Source organism: Plecotus auritus (genome assembly GCF_963455305.1).
Source record: "Plecotus auritus genome assembly, chromosome: 9".
In the NCBI taxonomy this organism is placed as follows: Eukaryota; Metazoa; Chordata; class Mammalia; order Chiroptera; family Vespertilionidae; genus Plecotus; species Plecotus auritus.
Genome location: NC_137783.1, coordinates 1640512 through 1662724, shown reverse-complemented (window position 1 = coordinate 1662724; position 22213 = coordinate 1640512). Strand labels below are relative to the sequence as shown.

The window sequence follows — 22213 nt, the reverse complement described above, 5'->3', positions numbered from 1 at the left end:
ATATCATCCTGATAGACCGTCCGTATTATCCTGATAGACCGTCATATTATCCCGATAGACCGTCATATTATCCTGATAGACCGTCATATTATCCTGATAGACCGTCATATTATCCTGATAGACCGTCATATTATCCTGATAGACCGTCCATATTATCCTGATAGACCGTCATATTATCCTGATAGACCGTCATATTATCCTGATAGACCGTCCATATTATCCTGATAGACCGTCCATATCATCCTGATAGACCGTCATATTATCCTGATAGACCGTCCATATTATCCTGATGGACCGTCCATATTTCATGGCTGAGGGTGATGTAGAATGTGCACAGGGCACCGTCATGTATGGAACACGCGTAGGCATTGGATTCTGCATCGGACAGAGTTAGTGTTTCCTGGGAATAAACTGGAAAACCACCTGAAACGGTGGAACCGCCAGACGCGAGCGTTCCACGTGGAGGTTGGGTCGTATTGATCGCTACAAACAGGGATTTGCTGCTACAGTCGGTTGGGGATTTGTGGGCCGGACAGGCTGTTGAGTTTGCAATGACGGGCTTCTATTTTCATTCATTCATTCACTCATTCATTCAATTTTACTTTTTTAAATTTTAGAGAGAGAGAAAGAAGGGAGAGGGAGAGAGAGAGAGAGAGAGGGAGAGAAACATTGACGTGAGAGAGAAATACCAATCAGTTGCCTCCCATATGCCCCAACCAGGGATCAAACTCACAACCTAGGTGTGTGCCCTGACCGGGAGTCGAACCCACAGCACGGTGGTGTGTGGGACAAGGAGTGCTCCGAGCAGCTGGGCCACTGGCCAGGGCCGGACGGGCTTTTGGGTTCATTTGCCTCGGTCTCCTCCGCCCGCGCAGCAGCCCTCAGAGGAGGCACAGCGGGGAGAAGGGCCGGGACCCTGGGCAGGAGTCGCCCCCGGGGAGGGGCTTGGCTGTGCTGCGCACCCACAAATATCAGCAGGGCTTTCGAGTGGCGCCTTTGGATGTGGCCTTCGGGTCAGACGTGTGGAGGGGCGTAGAGACACGCCGGGTGGGGGGAGGCGTCCCGTGGCCCCTCTCCTTCTGAATTGTCCCCCAGGGCTCGGAGCTGGGAGGCTGGTCCCTGGGGCGCTGGACCCACGATGGGATTGACATCAACAACAACTTCCCCGACTTGAACTCGCTGCTCTGGGAGGCCGAGGCCCGGCACCGCAGCCCGCGGCCAGTGCCCAACCACCACATCCCTGTCCCCGAGTGGTTCCTGTCGGAGAACGCCACGGTGAGCACAATGCCGGGGGCTGCTGGCTCAGGGGGCTGCGGGGGGCCGCGGGGGCTGCGGGGGGCAGCGGAAGGATGCGGGGGGGGGGCTGCGGGGGCCAGCGGAGAGGTGCGGGGAGGGGCCACGGGGAGCAGCAGGGGACCAGTGGAGTGGTGCGGGGGAGTTGCGGGGGGCCGCGGGGGGCCAGCGGGAGGGGGGGGGGCTGCGGTGGGCCAGCAGGGGGGCGGGGGGCGCCGCGGGGGCTGCGGGCGCACCCACCCAGGGCATTTCAGAAGGGGACAAAGCCATTTCTCCTCTTATACATCTTCTCCCAGAGCAGGGAAGAGCGCTGATAATAAAACACCTTCCAAATGGGTATTGGAGGAGAGTCTTTATAAAAATCACTTAATTACGTGTCTTCACAAGAACACAGAAGACACAACAGCAGAAAACACGCCACCGTTATCTGTTCTTCTCTGTTGCTGCCACTGAACCTGACCCTCAACTGACAGAGCCCCTGGGGGCGCGTGCCTTCAAAGCCAGGGCGGGACCAGGGCCCCCCGCCCCCCCCCCCCCCCCCCCCCGCAGGCAGGCACGGCCGCGGCCCCCGTGTGAACAGTTGTAGCTACAGATGGGACCCTCGTTTCAGACAGGAAGTCATTGCCATCATCACCTAAAAATAAATGCTTTCTCAACATTATAAAATATCTAGCCAGTCTTCGCATTTCACTATTATTTCTCTCTCTCTCTCTCTCTCTCTCTCTCTCTCTCTCTCTCTCTCTCTCTCTCTCTCTCGTCTTGTTTACATCAGGATCCAAATAAAGAACATGCATTTTGATTGGTTTACAATCTTTTAAGTCTTATTTATTTATTTAACATTTTTTATTGATGTCAGAGAGGAAGGGAGAGGGAGAGGGAGAGAGAAATCAATGATGAGAGAGAATCATGGACCGGCTGCCTCCTGCACTCCCCTCACTGGGGATGGAGCCCCCAATCCAGGCCTGTGCCCCGACCGGGAATCGAACCCTGACCTCCTGGTTCCTAGGTGGACGCTCAGCCCCTGAGCCACGCCGGCCGGCAGGTTTCTCTTGTTTGAATCCGTTATTTCCACGAAGTCCGGTTTTCAGGATAGTCTCTGAAATTCTGAACTGGCTCAGGGTCTCCGGACATCGGCTGCTTCCCCCCGCGTCCCTGTCTGGGGCGTCGGGGGAGAGCGGGCTCCTCCTCACGGCGGTCCCCGCGGCGCTGGGTGCTCTCGCTCGCAGGTGGCGGCGGAGACCCGGGCCATCATCGCCTGGATGGAGAAAGTCCCCTTCGTGCTGGGCGGCAACCTGCAGGGCGGCGAGCTGGTGGTGGCCTACCCCTACGACATGGCCCAGTCCCCGTGGAAGACGCAGGAGCGCACGCCCACGCCCGACGACCACGTGTTCCGCTGGCTGGCCTACTCCTACGCCTCCACGCACCGCCTCCTGACCGACGCCCGCAGGCGGGTGTGCCACACGGAGGACTTCCAGAAGGAGGACGGCACCGTCAACGGGGCCTCCTGGCACACCGTGGCCGGCAGTGAGTCCTCCCCCGAGCGATGGCACCGCCCAGCCCTCCTGCCCGCGGGGTCCCTGCTCTGACACTGACAGCTCCCTGCGCTCAAGGTCCCGGCTCTGCAGCCTCCCGGTCTCGGCGGGGGCGGGGCTTGCTCCCATTTTACAGGTTCCCCACTTCACATTCACCCCTTTGCAAGGCAAGAACGGGACTTGCAAAAGGGTGAAGTGGAGCCCTGACCGGTGTGGCTCAGTGGATAGAGCGTCAGCCTGCAGACTGAAGGGTCCCGGGTTCGATTCCGGTCAAGGGCATGTACCTTGGTTGCGGGCACATCCCCAGTCGGGGGCGTGCAGGAGGCAGCTGATCGATGTTTCTCTCTCATCGATGTTTCTAACTCTCTATCCCTCTCCCTTCCTCTCTGTGAAAAACCAACAAAATATATATTTTTTTAAAAAAAGGGTGAGGTGGAGACACTGAGAGAACTGGGGCTTGGACACGGGAAGGGGTGGGACCTGCCCAGCGAGAAAGGGGCGGAGCTGGGCTGTGGGACTCCGTGGTCTGGTCTCAGCCACTGAGCGTCTCCGATTTGATGGGCTCAGAGATGGGTAGGCGTAGACTTGGGGAACATTGGACCCAAGAGCAAACCCGGTCCGGGCCGGCGTGGCTCAGGGGTTGAGGATTGACTCACGAACCGAGGTCACGGTTCCATTCCTGGTCACGGTACAGGCCTGGGCTATGGGCTGGATCCCCCATGTGGGGTGTGCAGGAGGCAGCCGATCCATGACTCTCTCTCATCATGGATGTTTCCATCGCTCCCTCCCTCTCTCTTCCTCTCAGAAATCATTAATGTAAGAAACATGCCTCTGATTCATCTTCATAGAGAAGAAACAGCATGAGGCCAGGCTGTTACTGAATTTCCCCACAGCAAACGGGATGTGGGGGTGGGGAGAGAGGATGAGCCGTGTAGGTGGCCGACAGCAATGTCCTAGGAGGGTCCCCCTAGACCAGGGGTGGGCAAACTTTTTGACTCGAGGGCCACCATGGGTTCTTAAACTGGACCGGAGGGCCGGAACAAAAGCATGGATGGAGTGTTTGTGTGAACTAATATAAATTCAAAGTAAAGGAGCGGAGGGGAGAGCAAGAGAACCGGATAGAACAGCTGGATCCGGCCCGCGGGCCGTAGTTTGCCCACGGCTGTCCTAGACAAAGGGAGGTGGAGGCAACTAGAAAAGGCCCCAGCCCCATTTTTTAATTTTAATTTTTATTTTTTTAAATTGATTTCAGAGAGGAAGGGTGAGGGAGAGAGAGAAAGAAACATCCACGATGACAGAGAATCATGGATCGGCTGCCTCCGGTACACCCCACACTGGGGATGGACAACCCGGGCCTGTGCTCCGACCAGGAATGGAACCGTGACCTCCTGGTTCATAGGTCGATGCTCAACCACTGAGCCACGCCGGCCGGGCCAGCCCGTTTATTTATTTATTTATTTATTTAATTATTATTATTTTTTTAGTATTATTTATTATCTTCTCTATTAATACTCATATATAACCTTTGCTTTTACAGCAAAGTCTACTTTCAATGAATGCCTCCTTGGTTTATTATTCCCAATGGGGCTTTCTGCTCCTGGGCCACTTCCCCTTTTTTTATCCCCTCACCCCACATCCATGTTCTACATGTTCACAGATTCCACATGTTCACAGATACCACATGTTCACAGATACCACGTGTTCACAGGTACCACGTGTTCACAGATACCACGTGTTCACGATACCACGTGGTCACAGATACCACATGTTCACAGATACCACGTGTTCACAGATACCACGTGTTCACAGATACCACATGTTCACAGATACCACATGGTCACAGATACCACATGGTCACAGATACCACGTGTTCACAGATACCACGTGTTCACAGATACCACATGGTCACAGATGCCACATGTTCACAGATGCCACATGTTCACAGATACCACGTGTTCACAGATACCACGTGTTCACAGATACCACGTGTTCACAGATACCACGTGGTCACAGATACCACGTGTTCTCAGATACCACGTGTTCACAGATACCATGTGGCCACAGATACCACGTGGTCACAGATACCACGTGTTCACAGATGCCACGTGTTCACAGATGCCATGTGTTTACAGATACCACATGGTCACAGATACCACATGGTCACAGATACCACAAGGACTCTGTAAACAGGATTTGGGTTACTGGATCTTGATTTCAGCAGTAACCCACTTCAAAATGCAGGGCAGGGAGGAGAGAGGGTGAGACCTGGGAGAAAAGGCAGCGAGACAGGAAGGCAGCTCGTCCGAACTTCCCAGCCTCGCCTTTTCTGAGTTGTGCGTGCATTGTGACTCTTCTTGAAATGCAAGACTCGGAACATTGACAGCAGTGTCTGTGTGGTTGTTGACATTACACATCCATAATAGACTATGTGGGCCTCCTCGGCTTGGGTCTGGACTGATTCTGTTTAAACACACCCCTGGGGGTAGATTGTCTCCCACCTCCACAGCCTTCCTGTGTGTCTCCCACCTCCCGTCAGGCCCCCCGGGAAACCCTCAGAGCCGGGGCTGGAGGAGCAGGGTTTTGCTGAGGTCTTTGACTTCCTCGAGGCTATTCACCCTCGGATAGCCCAGCACAGCCATGGGCTGATAGCAAACTCCCTCCACTTGTTTGATCTGCTGCAAGGAGAGGGCAGTCCGCCATGCGCTGGCTGCCTGTGTGGCGTTGCGGGCAGACACCGCCAAAGGCCCGGAGGAGGAGCCGGAACCACTGGTCATGTTCAAGGCAAATGGCTCCATTCCAGGGCTCACCAGCAGTCCCACAAAGCCGTACACCCTCCGTAGGGTCTTGACGGGGTCTCCCACCAGGTCCTCGTACTGCACCACGAGGTAGTGGCCTTGGAGCCCGTCAGGGGGCCGCAGGGCTGTCTGCAGTGTCTTGGCCATGCTGTTGCAGACGACCTCCATAGCGCCAAGTGCATGGTAGTCTGCCGGGCCACCCACACCCTCCTTCTTGGCACCCAGCTTGCTTGTGGCCAGCAGCCTCCAGGAATGGCATGCGATGCAGCCCGTTTTTTTTTAAAACACCCAACGGGAGACAGCAAGACCTCGGCGACCTATTAGGAAACGGGTGACCCAATAGTCCTCAGCCAATGAGGGACCGGGGGAGGGGCTAAGTAAACAGGCCGCGTCCCTGCCCGGCGTGTGATCCTGTACAGTGGGCGTCTGCTCTGAGTGTTTGCTAAAGGCCCCATTTCGCCACGCTTCTGCTTGCCAGTCCGGCATTGGGAATTTGGACAGGTGAGCCACTTCCCACATTAAGGGTTTTTTTAAAAGCAAGCCCCGTGAAGGGCGAGAGCTGCTGGGCTGCCCCCCCGAGGGGCGGGGAGGGGGCATCGGTGCCGCATTCCTTCGGTGGGGTCGGCAGTAGCGCTCGGAGCGGCCTCCTGCCACACGGTCTCACACCGGAGGCGGCTGATTTTTTCTATCCGTTACCTTTTCCGTTATTTCAGGGACTTGATGGCAGAGCCTTGCGGGGGCTGGAGCCTCTGCAGCCATCCCCCGCCCGGCAGGGTGACAAAGCCTGCAGCGTCATGTCTTGGTGGATTAATGCGATGCGGCTTCTGATTTCCCTGCCTCCCCCTCCGCCTCCTCGCGCCTTTCTGCTCAGGTCTGGCTGGCTCATTAGCGCGGCCTGCCAGGCCTTCCGCAGGGGGAGCGGCGGGCGCATCTCCAAATGCACACGGCTGTGCGTCCTCCCTCCCCAACCCTCCCCCTCCCCCCCGGCTCTGCTCCTGCGCCCGCCCCTCCGTGAAGGCAGCTCCGGTTCCATGTTGAAGCTCGTGTCTCGCCGTCCCCGCCAGGGCTGATGGCCCGGGAAGGGCTGTCGGGGTCACACCACAGTATCCTGCCCTCTCAGGGGCCCGTCTCCCCATAAACCCTTCTGCTGCGTCCTCGCCTCCCTGCGCCCGCCCCTCCCCCGCCCCTGCTCTAGTGAGTGTTTTGCCTGCGACGTCCCCCTGCCCCTGCGACGGACGTCCCCCAGGCCCGTGCTCGCTGTGTCCGGAGCCACTCTGAGCCCGGCTCAGCTTCCCGTTGTCGGTCGGCTCGGCAGGTCTCAACGACTTCAGCTACCTCCACACGAACTGCTTCGAGCTGTCCATGTACGTGGGCTGCGACAAGTTCCCGCACGAGAGCGAGCTGCCCGAGGAGTGGGAGAACAACCGGGAGTCCTTGATCGTGTTCATGGAGCAGGTGCGGCGCGGGCCCGGGCTGCCGCGGGTGGCTACGGAGCGAGGCGGGAAGTGAGACCAAGTCAGTGCTTTGGACCGTGGCTGTGGTCCCGGGTGGCCGTGGTCCCGGGTGGCCGTGATCCCGGGTGGCTGTGATCCTGGGTGGCTGTGGTCCTGGGTGGCCGTGGTCCTGGGTGGCCGTGGTCCCGGGTGGTCGTGGTCCCAGGTGGCTGTGATCCCGGGTGGCTGTGGTCCCAGGTGGCTATGGCCCGGGTCACCATGGTCCCAGGTGGTTGTGGTCCCAGATGGCCGTGGTCCTGGGTGGCTGTGGTCCCGGGTGGTCGTGGTCCTGGTGGCTGTGGTCCCGGGTGGCTGTGGTCCTGGTGGCTGTGGCCCCGGGTGGCTGTGGTCCTGGGTGGCTGTGGTCCCAGGTGGCTGTGATCCCTGGGTGGCTGTGATCCCGGGTGGCTGTGGTCTCAGGTGGTCATGGTCCTGGTGGCTGTGATCCCGGGTGGCTGTGGTCCCGGGTGGTCGTGGTCCTGCTGGCTGTGGTCCCAGGTGGCCGTGGAACTGGGTGGCTGTGGTCCCAGTTGGCCACTCCAGTGTGGAAGGAGCCGTCTGCTCTTCCTTCCTCTCTATATACTAAGTGTATAGAGCTCAGGAAAATTAAAATAGGTGCATATCAAAATTCCATCGTTAGTGGATTTTTAAAAGATAAATGTTTTTTATTGATTTCAGAGCGAGAGGGAGAGAGAGATGGAAACATCAGTTGGCTGCGTCCTACACATCCCCTACTGGGGATCGAGCCTGAAACCCGGCATGTGCCCTGGCCAGGAATCGAACCGGCAACCTTGTGGTACATGTGCCCAGGCTCAACCACGGAGCCACACCGCCCGGGCTAGTGGTTTCTTTTGATGACCCTCTCAAATGCTAACACGTTTTAACCTTCCGGAAGATTTCACTCCAAAGGGAGACTTTGTGGAGCCTGCCGAGAGCACGCTGCCTCACGAGCTCCCGTTCGCAAGCCCTGTACAAAGACGTTTACACTCCAAACCCACACCGCGCCGGGGCGCTTCCGCGGGGCGGGGCGGGGCGGGGCTGCGTGAGGGCTCTCGGTGGCCCTGGCGGCCGGAGGGTCATCGTGCTCACTGGGCGGTGGGCGGGGCGTGCCGGGGAGCTCACCGTGTCCTGTGGTGTTTGCTGAGCAGGTGCACCGCGGCATCAAAGGCCTGGTGACGGACTCACACGGAAAAGGGATTCCGGACGCCGTCATCTCGGTCGAAGGCATCAACCATGACGTCCGCACAGGTAACCGCCTGTGTGTGCTCCCCCCTCGGCAGGAAACGTGCATTTCCTGGAAGGGTTGAGGGGTGAATGGACATTACAGGGTGTCCCCAGGAGGGCACAGTGGATGGCGCGCCAGGGAGGGCCCCTTCCTGGCCCCGTGCTGCTCCCTCTGAAGGGAAGGAGGGGCCTTCCCCCCCCAAACTGTTCTCATGCATAAACTGACCCTGTGCTCCCGACAGATCATCCCATTTGATCTGGGAGGAAACAGAGACCCTGGGACATGAGGCTGGGGTGAGGCTGGCATTTAGACCTGGCCACGTGCCCTTCAGTGCCAGGCTGCCTGCCCACCCAGTGCATGGCACAGAGGCCAATGGCTATGGAAATAGGTGCAGGGTGTCTGAAATGCCACAGAGCAGCTGCCTGCTGTGTAACGCCCTGAGTCGTGTGCTTTCCGTGTGGTTACCTGTTTCTTTACTCAACAGTGTTCCCATGCCAGGTAGCATGGCATTAGGTACATAGCAACCCCCTTAGGCATCCAGCACTCATCCATCATTCATTTATCCATCATCCTTCACCCATCTATTCATCCATCCATCTATCCATCCATCCATCCATCCATCCATCCATCATCCATCCATCCATCCATCCACTTACCCATCATCCATCCACCCATCTATCTATTTATTCATCCATCCATCACCCATCATCCATCCATCCATCCATCATCCATCCATTCACTTATCCATCATCCATCATCCATTCACCCATCTATCTATTCATTCATCCATCCTTCATCCATCCATCCATCCATCCATTATCCATCCATTCATCCATCTTCCATCCATTCATCTATCTATCCATCCATCCATCCACCTATCCATCATCCGTCATCCATTCATTCATCTATCTATCCATCCATCCATCATCCATCATCCATCCATCCATCCATCCATCCATCCATCCACTTATCCATCATCCATCACCCATCCACCCATCTATCCATTCATTCGTCCACCATCCATCCACCCATCTATCCATTCATTCATCCACCATCCATCCACCCATCTATCCATTCATTCATCCACCATCCATCCACCCATCCATACATCTATTCATCCACTCAATAAATGGGAACTCACAAGGAGATGGCAGTCTTTATGAATGAAAGAGGCTGTCTGATTGGCTCCGCACGGGGACTGTATTTTAAGCATTGCTAATGAACTCCTTCAAAAGAGTGATTCATAAAAGAGCCTGGAACATTCTGGGACTATCAGAGCCATGTGCGCACTGCGAGGAGACGTGAGGGTTTCAAATGGAGCGGGAGATAACAAGGCCCCAGGGCCCCCGAGCCTGTAGAGAGCTCACTGCCTAATGAGCTCCAAGTTGCAAGCCCTGTGATCAGGGCGACAGCTTTGCTGAGCCGGTGGGTTTCGCATCCCCTCGCCTTGATTTCCCCGGTGACTTCCCGGTGCGTCCTCATGTCGCAAATCCCATGCTTCACACGCGCCGCTTCCCCGCGTTGGTTTCAGCGCCTTTGGGTACCCCGCGTCAGCTCCGAATTTGCTTAATTTCTGTCTGAAGCTTATGGGGTCTGACAGGTTTTATTTCAGGAGGGATTTTGTGTAACATAAACAGCGGGATTAGATGACAGCAGCTTGAGATGAATTCTACCGGGAAGGAAGCCAGAAAGAACGCCTTCCTTCTCAACACACGTAACCATGTGGGCCAGGGACCGGCTCCGATGCCACGGGACGGTCCTTTGCCTGGTGGGCACTGACCTGCTCACAAATGGGCATTCGCTGGGGCCTCATTGGCCCCCTGTCCACGGTGTCCATCTCTGTCCACGGTGTCCACGACGCCAGCTGTGTGTCCACCACCCCCGCAGCCCACGGTGCCCTCACCCCGGTGGGACAGTCACCCAACGGTAGCTGACACTTCGCGTGCCCAGCCCTCGTGTTCCTAAGACATGTCTGCTCATGTGCCCGTGTTGTCTCCTCCCACTGGAGGGGACGTGCATTAATGGGGGATGCGCCGCGGGGGACACACTCAGTGTGGAAGGATGAGAGTGAGGTGCCCACCCCCGACACAGGGCCAGGCAGGGAGAGTGGGGCGCAGGGCCCGGTAGGAGGACCAGGCTGGGAAAAGCTGGCTCCTTCCGCTTCTGGCAGCTCCAGGGGCCCCGAGAGGCGTCGCCAAGGCGGGGACCGTGCTGGGAGGTGCAGGCCGTCTGGTCGCAGGACCAAGGCTTTTCAAGATGGCATTTCGTGCCCTGGCCAGTGTTTCTCAGTGGATAGAGCGTCGACCTGCGGGCGGAAGGGTCCCGGGTTCGAGTCCGGTCAAGGGCACATGCCTGGGTTGCAGGCTCAATCCCCAGTAGGGGGTGTGCAGGAGGCAGCTGTCCAACGATTCTCTCTCATCATGGATGTTTCTATCTCTCTCTCTCCCTCTCCCTTCCTCCCTGAAATCAATAAAAATATATTTAAAAAATAAAAATAAAAAACATTTTTTTAAAAAAAGACGGTATTTTGCGGTGAGGGGCGAGGGGGAAGCGCACGTGCAGAATGAACGGCCCATCGTCACGGGGGAGCGGTTAGAGGTGATTTCTCCATTTCCGCCCACGTGTGCGGACGCTGTGGGGAGCCCCCTCCCAGGCCCTGCCTGTCAGAGCCCTCCAGGGGGCTTCCGAAGAGGGCGAGCACCCCTCCAGGGTTGCCCACGCCGCCCCTGAGTCTCTCTGGTCTCGGACTCACGGGGCTGGGGGGCCGCGTTAGACCGGAGCTGCTGAACCCCCCGCTTTCTCTCCCCAGCCAGCGATGGCGACTACTGGCGCCTCCTGAACCCCGGCGAGTACGTGGTCACGGCCAAGGCCCACGGCTTCACCTCGTCCACCAAGAACTGCATGGTCGGCTACGACATGGGCGCCACGCGGTGCGACTTCACGCTCGGCAAGACCAACCTGGCCCGGATCCGGGAGATCATGGAGCAGTTCAGGCGCCAGCCCGGCAGCCTGCGCGCCCGCCAGCCGAGGCCCCGGGGGCGCAAGCGGCGGCAGCGCGGGTGACCTCCGGCCCTGAGCCGAGGCCCAGACCCCACCGAGGACCCCCCCCCCCCCCCCCCCGCGGGGCCGTGGCTCCCTAGAGGACACGTCCCCTGTCCGTGCTGTCATCCCAGGAGGGCTGGGGAACGCGTGCCTTGCAAGTCTGGTCCCCAGGGCAGGTCTGCGGGCTCGGGGTCTTCCCCTCCCTTCGTTCCCACACGTCCAAGTGGCTCGGGAAGAGCAGCGGAGAAAGGCCGTCACGGGGGATCGGGGAGCGAGGGGAGCTTGCCACCCGGGGCTCCTGGCCGCGCGGTGGGGAGCCCGGCGCGTCCCCTGCTTGTGTGATGGGAGCTCCCCGTGCCTGGGCCATGTGCCCAGCTGAAGTCGCTGTTCCCCGGCCCCGCTGTCCCCGACGTCACCCTTCCCGCTGCGCTCAGGGCACTCTGGGAGAGGCCCCCCTCTCCGGCCGGGCACTCCCGCTGCCGTCCAGCAAGCCCGGTCTGGTGACAACAGCAAGCCGCGGGCAGCTGGCCGCTGGGTCGGTGTCATTTCTCCTTCATCAGCGGGAAAAAGGCTGCAATAATCCAGGAGGGAGGCCTGGGCGGCAGGCGTGCCCGGGGCCGGTCGCACGCCCACGGGGTTGACAGAACCCCCGCCTCCCCCTGGTCCGGCAGCCCGCGGGGTTCCCTAGGGGCTGCCAGGAGGAGGTGCTTCCCACAAAATCACACCGCGTCCGGCTCCTCTGTGAGCCGCTGGGACTTGGGAAGAGATGTCCGGCGGCCCTGCGACCTCCTTCTGCCCCGGACCCGCTCCTCCGCGGGGGTGCGCGCTCCTAACCTGCCCGACACGGCGGGGCGTTCGCTGTGGACACTCGCTCAGAATCGTCCGCGGAGCCTCGCTCGCTCGGGGGGGGGGGGGGGTATGGAATGACCACGTGAGAAGACGCGTCTCGCTTTTATGACTGTTGCTGCCTCGCTGACCCGGGGGGTGTGGGGAAATAAAGAAAGCAAACGGGAGAGGCCTCCGTGTGTGCTTTTCCTGGGGAGCCTGGCGGCCATGCCCAGCAGCTGACAGTCCCCGTCCCGCCCTCCCCCCCACCCCCCCCCCGCCCCGCAGCCTGGCTGAGCTGGGCCACCAGGCCCAAGAGCTCGTCCTCCTGCGGTCTGTCGCCTGCCACACACACAGCCCCACGGCACAGCCACAGCCACGGCCCCAGGAGTCCAGGGGAAATTAGGAAAAAGACATGGGGCAGGGGGGGCGCGTATGCGGTGCCTTCGGGGGGTGGACAGAGGAGCGAGGCGGGTCTTTGGGTCAGCGCGTCCAGGCTGGCTGCCGGGCTTTCTCGCAGGCCGACTCGGTTTATCGGGGCAGCTGCCGGGAGCTCTGCGTTAAGAAGGATCCCGAGGCAGGGTCCCGGCTCCGCGGGAGAGAATGCGGTGTGTGCGGCGGGATGAACGGGCGGGAAGGGCTGACAGCAGGGTGCCTCGAACTGGTTTGGTCCCCCTGGATTTGGAGATGGGGGTCCACGGAGGGGCACAAAGTGTCCAAAGTCGTGCTGTGCCCCTGTAGGGGGTCATTCCGCCCTGATGACCCGGGGGGAGGGGGGAGGGCGGGACGGGGACTGTCAGCTGCCTGGGAAGGCGACCCAGAATTCACAGCAGCCAGGGAGGGGGAGCCCTGTCACGGGAGACAGGGTGTGTCTGAGCCCCCCACTGGACAGGGAGGAAGGCAGGCAGGAAGGCGGGGGCGGGCGCAGAGGGGAGCAGGGCAGCCTGGTGCCGGGCAGTGCTGGCCTGGGGTTCGAGCAGTTCCCTGCGGGCGCGGCAGGCCCTACACGCAATATTGCAAGAATACACGGGAGCGAGCCCCCGCTTCTCGCCGGGGAGCAGTGGGCCATTTCGGCGAGTCTGAAAATACGGGTGCTGAAAGCCGTCCTTTCACAGACGGGGGGTGTTGGCTGTAAAGGGAGGACACGGGCTTTTTAAGAAAGCAGGAAGCCGCGGACAGGGGCTTCGTTGCAAACCTCACCTGGTTGGCCTGGTGCAGGGCCTCGTGGAACTGGGGGTGGGGGTGGGGGAGGCACAGTGACCCCCCCTTCTGGCGGGAATGGAGGCTGGGCAGCACCGACCGGCCTGCGTGCTTTTCAGATTGTGGAGACGCAGGGTGTGGGGGTCGCGTTCGGTGGAAGGTTTCCAGCCGTGGCCAAACTACGGCCCGCGGGCCGGATCCGGCTGTTCTATCCGGTTCTCTTGCTCTCCCCTCCGCTCCTTTACTTTGAATGTATATCAGTTCACACAAACACTCCATCCATGCTTTTGTTCCGGCCCTCCGGTCCCGTTTAAGAACCCATGGTGGCCCTCGAGTCAAAAAGTTTGCCCACCCCTGCTTTAGACGCTGGGAGGGTGGGTGAGCGTTTGGAGCAGGAGAATGTGCACGTGGATGCTCTGTCTACTTGAGGGCCTTGGTGCGGGGGCCCTGAGACCCAGCCTGGGGCAGGACCTGGACCCCGGGGAGTACGTGGTGCAGGGAGCTTCCTGGAGTGGGGCGGGATCTGGGAGGGAGAGGAGGGAGCCGGCACGGCTGCGGAGGGAGAAGCGCGGTGAGACACTGCGGGGCGGTGGCCGTTCAGCCCCCGGATCTCTGGGAAGGGGGGACGCTCGTGCTGTGGTCCTCGTGGGGGGCAGGTGGCGGAGCTGGGGTGAGGCCTCGGGGCTCTGGGGGTCAGGGCAGGGCTGAGTGTGGGGAGCAGGCAGCACGGGGCCGGGAGGGGCACTGCCAGCGGGAAGGGGGGCCTCAGGGAACGGGTGGGGGGGCGGCTAGGGCGCTGGCACTGAACCCCGAAATGCTCCTGCGACCCAGGAAAGCCTGGCTGAGAGGGGGGCCCCAGAAGCTGTCTCTGCATGAGGCGCTGCGGGGCGGTCAGGTTCCCGGCCAGTGCCCCTGCCAGCGGGCACCGTGGCTGAGGGCAGCGGCCCGGGGTCGGGATGGGACCTCTGCCCGTCGAGTCCTCCTTAACCAGGGGCTGGCGGCAGGAAGGAGGAGGGAAGCCTGTCCCCGTGGAAATGCACCCTCTGGGGCCTCCAGCCTCATGCTGGGGTCGGAGGTCAGGGGTCAGGGGCAGGATGAGGAGATGCGGTCCTCTGACTACAGGGGAAATGACACCCTCACGGGCCCTGAGACCAGGCTGGGGGGAGGCCGCGTGGCCCGTGGCCCAGGCCCAGGGGCTGAGCCACGCGGAGGCCCCGCAGGGCCAGGTCGTCTGTTCCGGTTTCAGAGGGAGGTTTTCACAGCAGCCAGAGGGAGAGCGCGGGGGCGAGGCAGGGCAGGAGGCGGCCTGGAAGTTCCACCGGCCAGTGAGAGGCGACAGAGGCCAGGCAGGACAGCGGCCACGGGGTGGGGCGGGGGTGGGGGCGGTGACATCACAGACCAGACCGTCCAGGGCCGGCTCAGGGGGGTCCCTGCATCAGGTTCCTGTGCAAATGTCAAGTCTCAAGCCCAACAGTCCAATGCGTCCAGTGGTTGAGCGTCGACCTAGGAACCAGGAGGTCAGGGTTCGATTCCCGGTCAGGGCACCTGCTGGGTTGTGGGCTCCATCCCCAGTGTGGGGTGTGCGGGAGGCAGCTGATCCATGATTCTCTCTCGTCATGGATGTTTCTCTCTCCCTCTCCCTCTCCCTTCCTCTCTGAAACCAATCCTATATAATAAAAGGCCAATATGCAAATTGTCCCCTTGAACGGGAGTTCGACTGGGAGTTTGACCAGGGGGTGGGGCCAGCCTGCCAACCACCCGTGGCCCCTCCCTCCAGGCCGGCCCAGCCCGATCAGCCACAGGCCTCTAGTTTATATCTATAAAAGCCTAATATGCAAAGTATCCCCTTGGGGGTTCAATCGCTCGCTATGACATGAGCTGACCACCAGGGGTGGCGCGGAATGAAGGAGGGCCCCAGTCGGCAGCCGCTAGGAACCCTGTCCCTGCAGGAATTTCGTGCACTGGGCCTCTAGTGAAAATACATTTTAACAAAACATTGAGGCAGCCGTGGCCTCAGTGCTTCCTGCCAACCCCTCCCCCTCCTCCTCAGACGGGCCTGGAGCCTCCCTGTCCGTCCCGCCATCTTTAGGCCGTGGTCCCGCGAGCAGAGCTGGTGACGTCCATTCGCTTCAGCCGACCCCTCCCTCCGTCCCCGCAGCAACAAGGAGGCGGCCACTGTTACCGCAGCTGCAATCGTGGCTTCGGGCAGGATTCTCCTCTTCAAAGTTCCACGAGGCAAACACTCTCCCTTCCGTCCCTTGTACGAACGGCGGGGACCACGAGGCACCATCCGCTCTCTAAACCGATTTTTTAAAATATTACAAAAGGAAGAGAAGCCTGGTCCAAGACCAGATGCCGCCGGGGTCCGCGGGCTGAGCGCCCTGCGAATGCCCTCCTTACTGCCTCGCGCTGCGCCCACCTCCCACCAACGCCTCTGCCGGGGATGCAGCGCTCCGAGCAGCCGGCTATGGGTGCCTCGCCCACCCTAAGAACACGGTGGGGGTGGGGGGTGGAGGGGAGGGTGGTTCTACGAAGCAAAACCGATCCATTGTTGAGAGAGAGAGAGAGAGAGAGGGAGAGAGAGAGAGAGAGAGAGAGGGGCTGACTCCTGGGCTCCACGAGGGTGCCCGTCCGCTCCGGGGAGCGGGTCTTGTCGCCCGGTTGGCCGCGTGTGGGACGCGTGTCCGTGTGGAACGGTGCTGCTAAACAGTTGCTGAGGGCCGTTAACCGCAGCTGCTCCGTCCTCTGCAGACGTGGGCCCTGGGCCCGCACAGGCGCTGTACCCGGGGAAGCACGCTGGCTCCATTAAGGGACCGTCCCGTCGAGGCGGCCCCAGGATTCCGTCGGAGAAGCGCTGGGCTTGTCTGTGGACAAGCTGCCGTCTTGTTAACTCTCGGCCGCAGGGCCTGTGCCTGACGGGGCCCCTCGGTGAGAGGCAGAGCACGCGGCCGGGCCTGGGCCTGCTGGTGTCGAGGTTGCCATGGAGACTGGGATGGAGGCGGAGGCAGCCTCGGCAGCTTCGACACCTTCTCCTGCAGCCAGCAGCCTGGCGGTGTGGGGCTCTGCAGGGAGATGGGAGCTGGTTGATGAGGGGTGTGTGTGTGTGTGTGTGTGTGTGTGTGCAGGCCTGCATGTTGTATGTTAGAGACGTGATGCTATGCACCCATGTGGACACAGGCGGTCCTCTCCCTGTACACAGGGGCAGTGCACTCGGAGAATCACAGCGGAAGCCAGCACGTGGGCTGGGCGATGCGGGAGGAATCTCCAGGCCAACTGACCACAGACCCCCCTCTGCTGGGCCCCAGGCTGAGGGCCCGCTGGGCTGCTGGGCGCTGGGCCCTGGGCCCTTCCAGCTCACACTGCGGCCCTCTGAGTGGCCTGGGTGCGAGCACTCGGCTGTAATTTGGAGGGGCGCCCAGCAGGAGGCGATGCTGAGAATTCCGCTGTGAAGCGGTGCAGACACCCCTGTGATCGCCGCAGGTGACACGGCCCCCGGTGCCGACACCGCCACTCTGGAGGGTCCCCGGCATTCACGGCGAAGGAACGCTACGTTGCATAAGTTCGTGCAACAAAGAACGTTTCCCCGTTCAGGTGCGTCAAGCACAGGGGCCCCTGGTCCCCAGGTGGGCCTCCCCGTCCGGTGGATCCCCACTTTCTCTCAGTCGCCTCAGGCCTTGCAGGCGGCAGCGCAGAGGCACCGAAGGAAGAAGCGGGTGGGTTGTGTTTGCTTAGCAACTTCAGGGTCCGCCGGAGCGGCCCTCCCCGCCCACCGCTGGTCACCATCTGCCGTGGGTAAGCAATGGCCGGCTGCAGAAGGACTGTCACCCGGCCTGGGAGGTGAGGGCGGCTCTGCCACGGGCCGCAGCCCGCAGGAGCCCGGAGGATGTGCTGAGGGAGAGAAGCCGGTCACCAGAGCACACAGACTGCGGGTTCCCCGCGCTGAGGCTCCCGGAGAGGTCAAGGTCAGAGAGGCAGAGGCTGCTGGGAGCCAGGGGCTGCGGGACGGGGGCGGGCGGTGTTTCGCGGGACGGCTTCCATCGGGAAGAGGCGAAGGTTCTGGAAGGGAAGGTGGTGGTGATCGCACAGCGGTTTGACCTCTTGTGCGAACCCACGGCCCTGAGAAACGGGCGCGGTCCGTCCGTCGCTCGTGTTTCACCGCAGTTACAGCCGCCTTCCCCCTCCCTGTCCGTCTCCGGGTCTCCCCGCTGTTCCGGCGAGAACAGAGCGTGTCTGCTGTTCAAACAGGACGCACCCGTTCGGTGATCTTGTGAGGCCTCGTGTGAGCTCAGTGCTTTGCACTGAAACTGGCGCCACACAATGTAATGATGAAGAATACATTTCAAAACCTTTATTATTCTATTAGTGTTATTAATTTTATTAGCATTTATTCAGAACGCCGATGATGTAAATTTTTATTTATTTTTTTTTTTTACTTAAAACCACATTAGCCTGCCTGGTGTGGCTCCGTGGTTGAGCGTTGACCTGTGAACCAGGAGGTCAGGGTTCGATTCCCGGTCAGGGCACAGGCCCGGGTGCGGGCTCCATGCCCAGAGTGGGGTGTGCAGGAGGCAGCCCACTGATCTTGCTCTCTCTCTCCCTTCCTCTCTGAAATCCATAAAAAATATTTGTTAAAAACACACCCATTAAACAGCCCATTAGAAACACCATGGCGAGTCAGGAGGAATGAAAGGGCTGATTCAGGCCCCGAGACCAGGTGCCCCCAGGGCACCAGGAGGACCCGGCCCGGTGCTGGCCCATCCCAGGGGTCACTCAGAGCAGACCCGGTGGCCTCGAGTGTCATTCATTCAGCGTTCACTCCCTCGGCGCCGCACTGCCCCTCGCCCGCCTGGACGGGACGCAGGAGGTGGAGTCCGATCAAGGCCGGGGAGGGATGGCAGGAGAGACGACAGCTCGGCTGAGTGTGGCATCACCAGGCGGCACGTCACCAGCGTGGACAGCGCGAGGTCCACGGGACAAAGGGAACGGCCTCCCTGCACCTCAGTTTCCCTCACAAGGAAACCAAGGGCACGTCTCCGGCTCTGACCGGCCAGGATGGCCTCACCCCCCCCCCCAACAGGAGTCCGCCCTTCCCTCCTGGAGGTGTGGGCGCCCCCTGGAGGCAGCGAGGAGAGGGGCCGGGCCTCCACTCCCCCAACCTGTTGGCAGGGTACACGTGGACATGGCCACAGTGACACAGGCGCAGGGGGCCCCGGAGCCTCCCGGCTCGTGAGAAGGGGTGCCACATGCATCAGCAGCGGAGCCCCCCGCCCCCCCACCCCCCGTTCCCATTCCAGCTCCGCTCCATCCCGGCGGAGGGAGCGCCAGGCCTGGCTCTGGAAATGGGCTGGGCCGGCTCCTGCAGGGCACTGGCTGGGCGCAGCGAGGACTCTACCTCCTGCAGTAACGGGAACCGGCCAGCAGAGGGCGACAGCGTCTGCCGCCTCCCAAGGCAGGCAGCTGGGCTGGGGGGGGAACCACACCCCGTCCCCCTTCAGCAGGGGTGCGGGGGAGGCTGAGCGAGGGCTCTGGGGCCAGGTGGGCACCCAGCTGCCCTGGGAGGCCTGCTCCGCCTGCCACTCTGCAGACGGGTCCCCTCTGGCGGCCGCACTGCACAGGCCGAGCCCTCCAGGAGCCGGACGCCAGCACAGACTCGGTGCTCTCGGCGTTTCCTGGGGGGGAGGGGAGGCGGAGTGCCCAGCTGGTGTCTCTACCCCTCTGTCTAAGGGGTCAACCCACCAGCCCCTCCCAGACTGGTTTGAGGACCCTGGGGCTGCAGGAAGGACCTGGGGGACCAGTGACAGGCTGGGGCCTGGGCTCAGCAGGTCCCTGGAGCTGCAGGGGAGCGTGGAGGGTGCTGTGCACTGAATAGGGACGCCAGGGGGTGAGAGATGCTGCCACAAAGGTGGGGTGGCATCAGGGACTTGGACCAGGTGGTACTGGGACAAGCCACATGAACAAGAGGGCGGAGCCACGTGATCACCTGGAAGTGGACACATGAACAAGGGGGCGGGGCCACGTGATCACCTGGAAGTGGGCACGTGAAGAAGGAGGTGGGGCCATGTGATCACTCGAGGCTGGGCACGTGAACAAGGGGGCGGGCACACGTGATTCCCCGGAAGTGAGGTGGCATCAGGGCCTTGGACCAGGCGGCACCTGAGCAGAGCTGTGTCTCAGGGAGCGAATGCAGGAAGCCAGCGAGTTTGCAGACCCCGAATCAGTTTCTTTTCGAGGTAAAACAAAATCTGCCTGGGGAGGCAGGCGGCGGAAGCCAGACTCAGGAAAAGTAATGGTGCTTGTCATGAAGCCACAGACGCGAGGCGGCCGTTCCCCACACAAGGCCCTCACCCCAAGGCCGCTGGACGCTGCCCAGGTTATCAGCTGGGAGGGACCGCGGGACCAAGAGAGCAGCCGCCCAGAGCCGCTGGTGCAAGGACAGGAGCCCTGTCCACGGGGGTGGAGGGGGGAGAGTGGGGGGAAGGGTGAAGCTCATCAGAGCAAATGGCCAGAGGGTGAGGGGCCGCTTACCCAGAGGTCCCAGGTCAAGGAGACACAGGCTGTGGGCCGCCCAGGGTGCCATGTTTAACTCTGCCCTTTTAGGCTGTGTGCCCTCGAGGAAGTTGCTCGCCCTCTCTGTGCTGCAGTAGCGTCACCTGTGCAATGGGCCACAGCTGCTCCTCACAGGAGTGTGCGGTGATTGTGTGTGTGCCCCGCTTGCCCTGAGGGCTTTCCGCTTCCTAGTCAGCACCCCACCTCCCCCCTTCCCTCCCCCAGCCTTCCAGGGCCGGCACAGGCCCCTCTGGACCTCTGGCATGGGCTCTGGACGGCCCCTGCGTTCCTGTCTCCTGCTGTCACAGTCCCAGCAGGAAAGAGGTGGCATATGCAAATGGCTTTCTGGGAGGACTTGGGCAAAGGGGCTGTGCCAGGTGTGAGAGCAGGGGCAGACAGCCAACCAGGGAGGTGGCACCCCGAAACAGACCATCCAAGGTCTCAAGGGGGCGGGGCCACGTGATCCTGGGAGGGTGGGGACCGGGTGTGGCGTCTCAGCCAGGCAGGAGCCCTCGGTCGCCCGATCTGGGATGGGGCCCGTGCGGTGACCAGCAGGGGAGGAGGGCAAACCTGCAGGCAAACCCGGGCACATCCAGTGGGTTCCCTGCACGTGCAGGCTCGTGGGCCGCACCTCCTGGGTCAGGAGGCTGATGCCACATCTCCCCCCGACCCCCTGGGGACACCGTGGAGAGAGGGCTGAGGGTGCTCCGGAGGCCCCGTGGCGAGAGGGAGGGTGTCGGCGCTGGGGGAGGGGACCACTGCCTTGGGCTGCCGGGTTGAGGGAATTGGGGTGTGGCCATGGCCTCGCTTTGTCCTCGAATTTCTCTGTGGCGGCCCCGGACCCAGAGGTCTCCCCGAGCTGAGAAAGGGAGTTCGCGATGGAGCCGCCATCTCAGGGTTGTTGTGAGGTGACTAGAACCACGGCCGGATCCCTCAGCCTGGGGCCCGCTCAGTGCGCCCCGTTAGGGCGTGGTCACTGTTGGGGCTCAGTGCGCCCCCCGTTAGGGTGTGGTCACTATTGGGGCTCAGTGCGCCCCCCGTTAGGGCGTGGTCACTGTTGGGGCTCAGTGCGCACCCCGTTAGGGCGTGGTCACTGTTGGGGCTCAGTGCACCCCCCGTTAGGGTGTGGTCACTATTGGGGCTCAGTGCGCCCCCTGTTAGGGTGTGGTCACTACTGGGGCTCAGTGAGACCCCCGTTAGGGTGTGGTCACTGTTGGGGCTCAGTGAGCCCTCTGTTAGGGTGTGGTCACTATTGGGGCTCAGTGCACCCCGTTAGGGTGTGGTCACTGTTGGGGCTCAGTGTACCCCGTTAGGGTGTGGTCACTGTTGGGGCTCATTGCGCCCTCCATTAGGGTGTTGTCACTATTGGGGCTCAGTGCGCCCCTCGTTAGGGTGTGGTCAATGTTGGGGCTCAGTGCGCCCTCCGTTAGGGTGTGGTCACTGTTGGGGCTCAGTGCGCCCCCCGTTAGGGTGTGGTCACTGTTGGGGCTCAGTGCCCCCCCCGTTAGGGTGTGGTCACTGTTGGGGCTCAGTGCCCCCCCCGTTAGGGTGTGGTCACTGTTGGGGCTCAGTGAGACCCCCGTTAGGGTGTGGTCACTGTTGGGGCTCAGTGCGCCCCCCGTTAGGGTGTGGTCACTATTGGGGCTCAGTGCGCCCCCCGTTAGGGTGTGGTCACTGTTGGGGCTCAGTGCGCCCCCCGTTAGGGTGTGGTCACTAGTGGGAGCTGCCCTGGGGACCCTGCGGGACCCAGCCGTGTTGGGGGGAGGGACCCTGCAGGACACCCACACCCAGTGCTTGGCATCTGTTCTGCCCCTCTCTCCGCCCGCCTCCGCCCGCCTCCGCCCGCCTCCATCCCGCGTGGGAGACTGGAGGGAAGGGCGTGGGACGGGCTGCTCAGTGATGGAGGCACCGTCACCTCCCACAGCTGCCGGGGCGGAGCCTGAGCCGCCAGCACGTGCCCCGGGGCCTCGGCTCCTGCTCCCTTCTCCTAACGGGGAGAAGCCATTCACAGACGGAGGAGGGAGGGCTGTTGCTCACCTGACAGGAGACGGCCGAGCCAGGGGGTGCACACGGTGGGGCGACTCAGGCCCATGTCCCTCCCTCCCCCCGCCCCCCCCCCCCAGGCCTAAGTGGAAGCAGACAGGCTCTCGGTGGACTGTCTTTGGGGGGTCAGCTGACCACAGACACACCAACCCCAGATGCCTCGCTCCTCCGAGTGGCCCGCCCCTCGTGGTCTTGGGCTCTGGGGCGCAGAGCCCGGCC

General features: G+C 61.5%; 1 protein-coding gene across 1 annotated transcript in view; it reads left to right on the top strand.

Moving 5' to 3' along the window:
• Window positions 1-12270, top strand: part of CPXM2 (carboxypeptidase X, M14 family member 2) — a 57675-nt gene extending 45405 nt beyond the window's left edge. The window contains exons 10-14 of the mRNA XM_080642028.1: window positions 1096-1275; window positions 2520-2817; window positions 6936-7075; window positions 8262-8361; window positions 11148-12270. Of these exons, the coding sequence (XP_080498154.1) occupies window positions 1096-1275; window positions 2520-2817; window positions 6936-7075; window positions 8262-8361; window positions 11148-11401 (972 nt within the window). The 3' untranslated portion in view covers window positions 11402-12270. The remainder of the gene's footprint in view (window positions 1-1095; window positions 1276-2519; window positions 2818-6935; window positions 7076-8261; window positions 8362-11147) is intronic.
• The last annotated feature ends 9943 nt before the right edge of the window (window positions 12271-22213 follow it).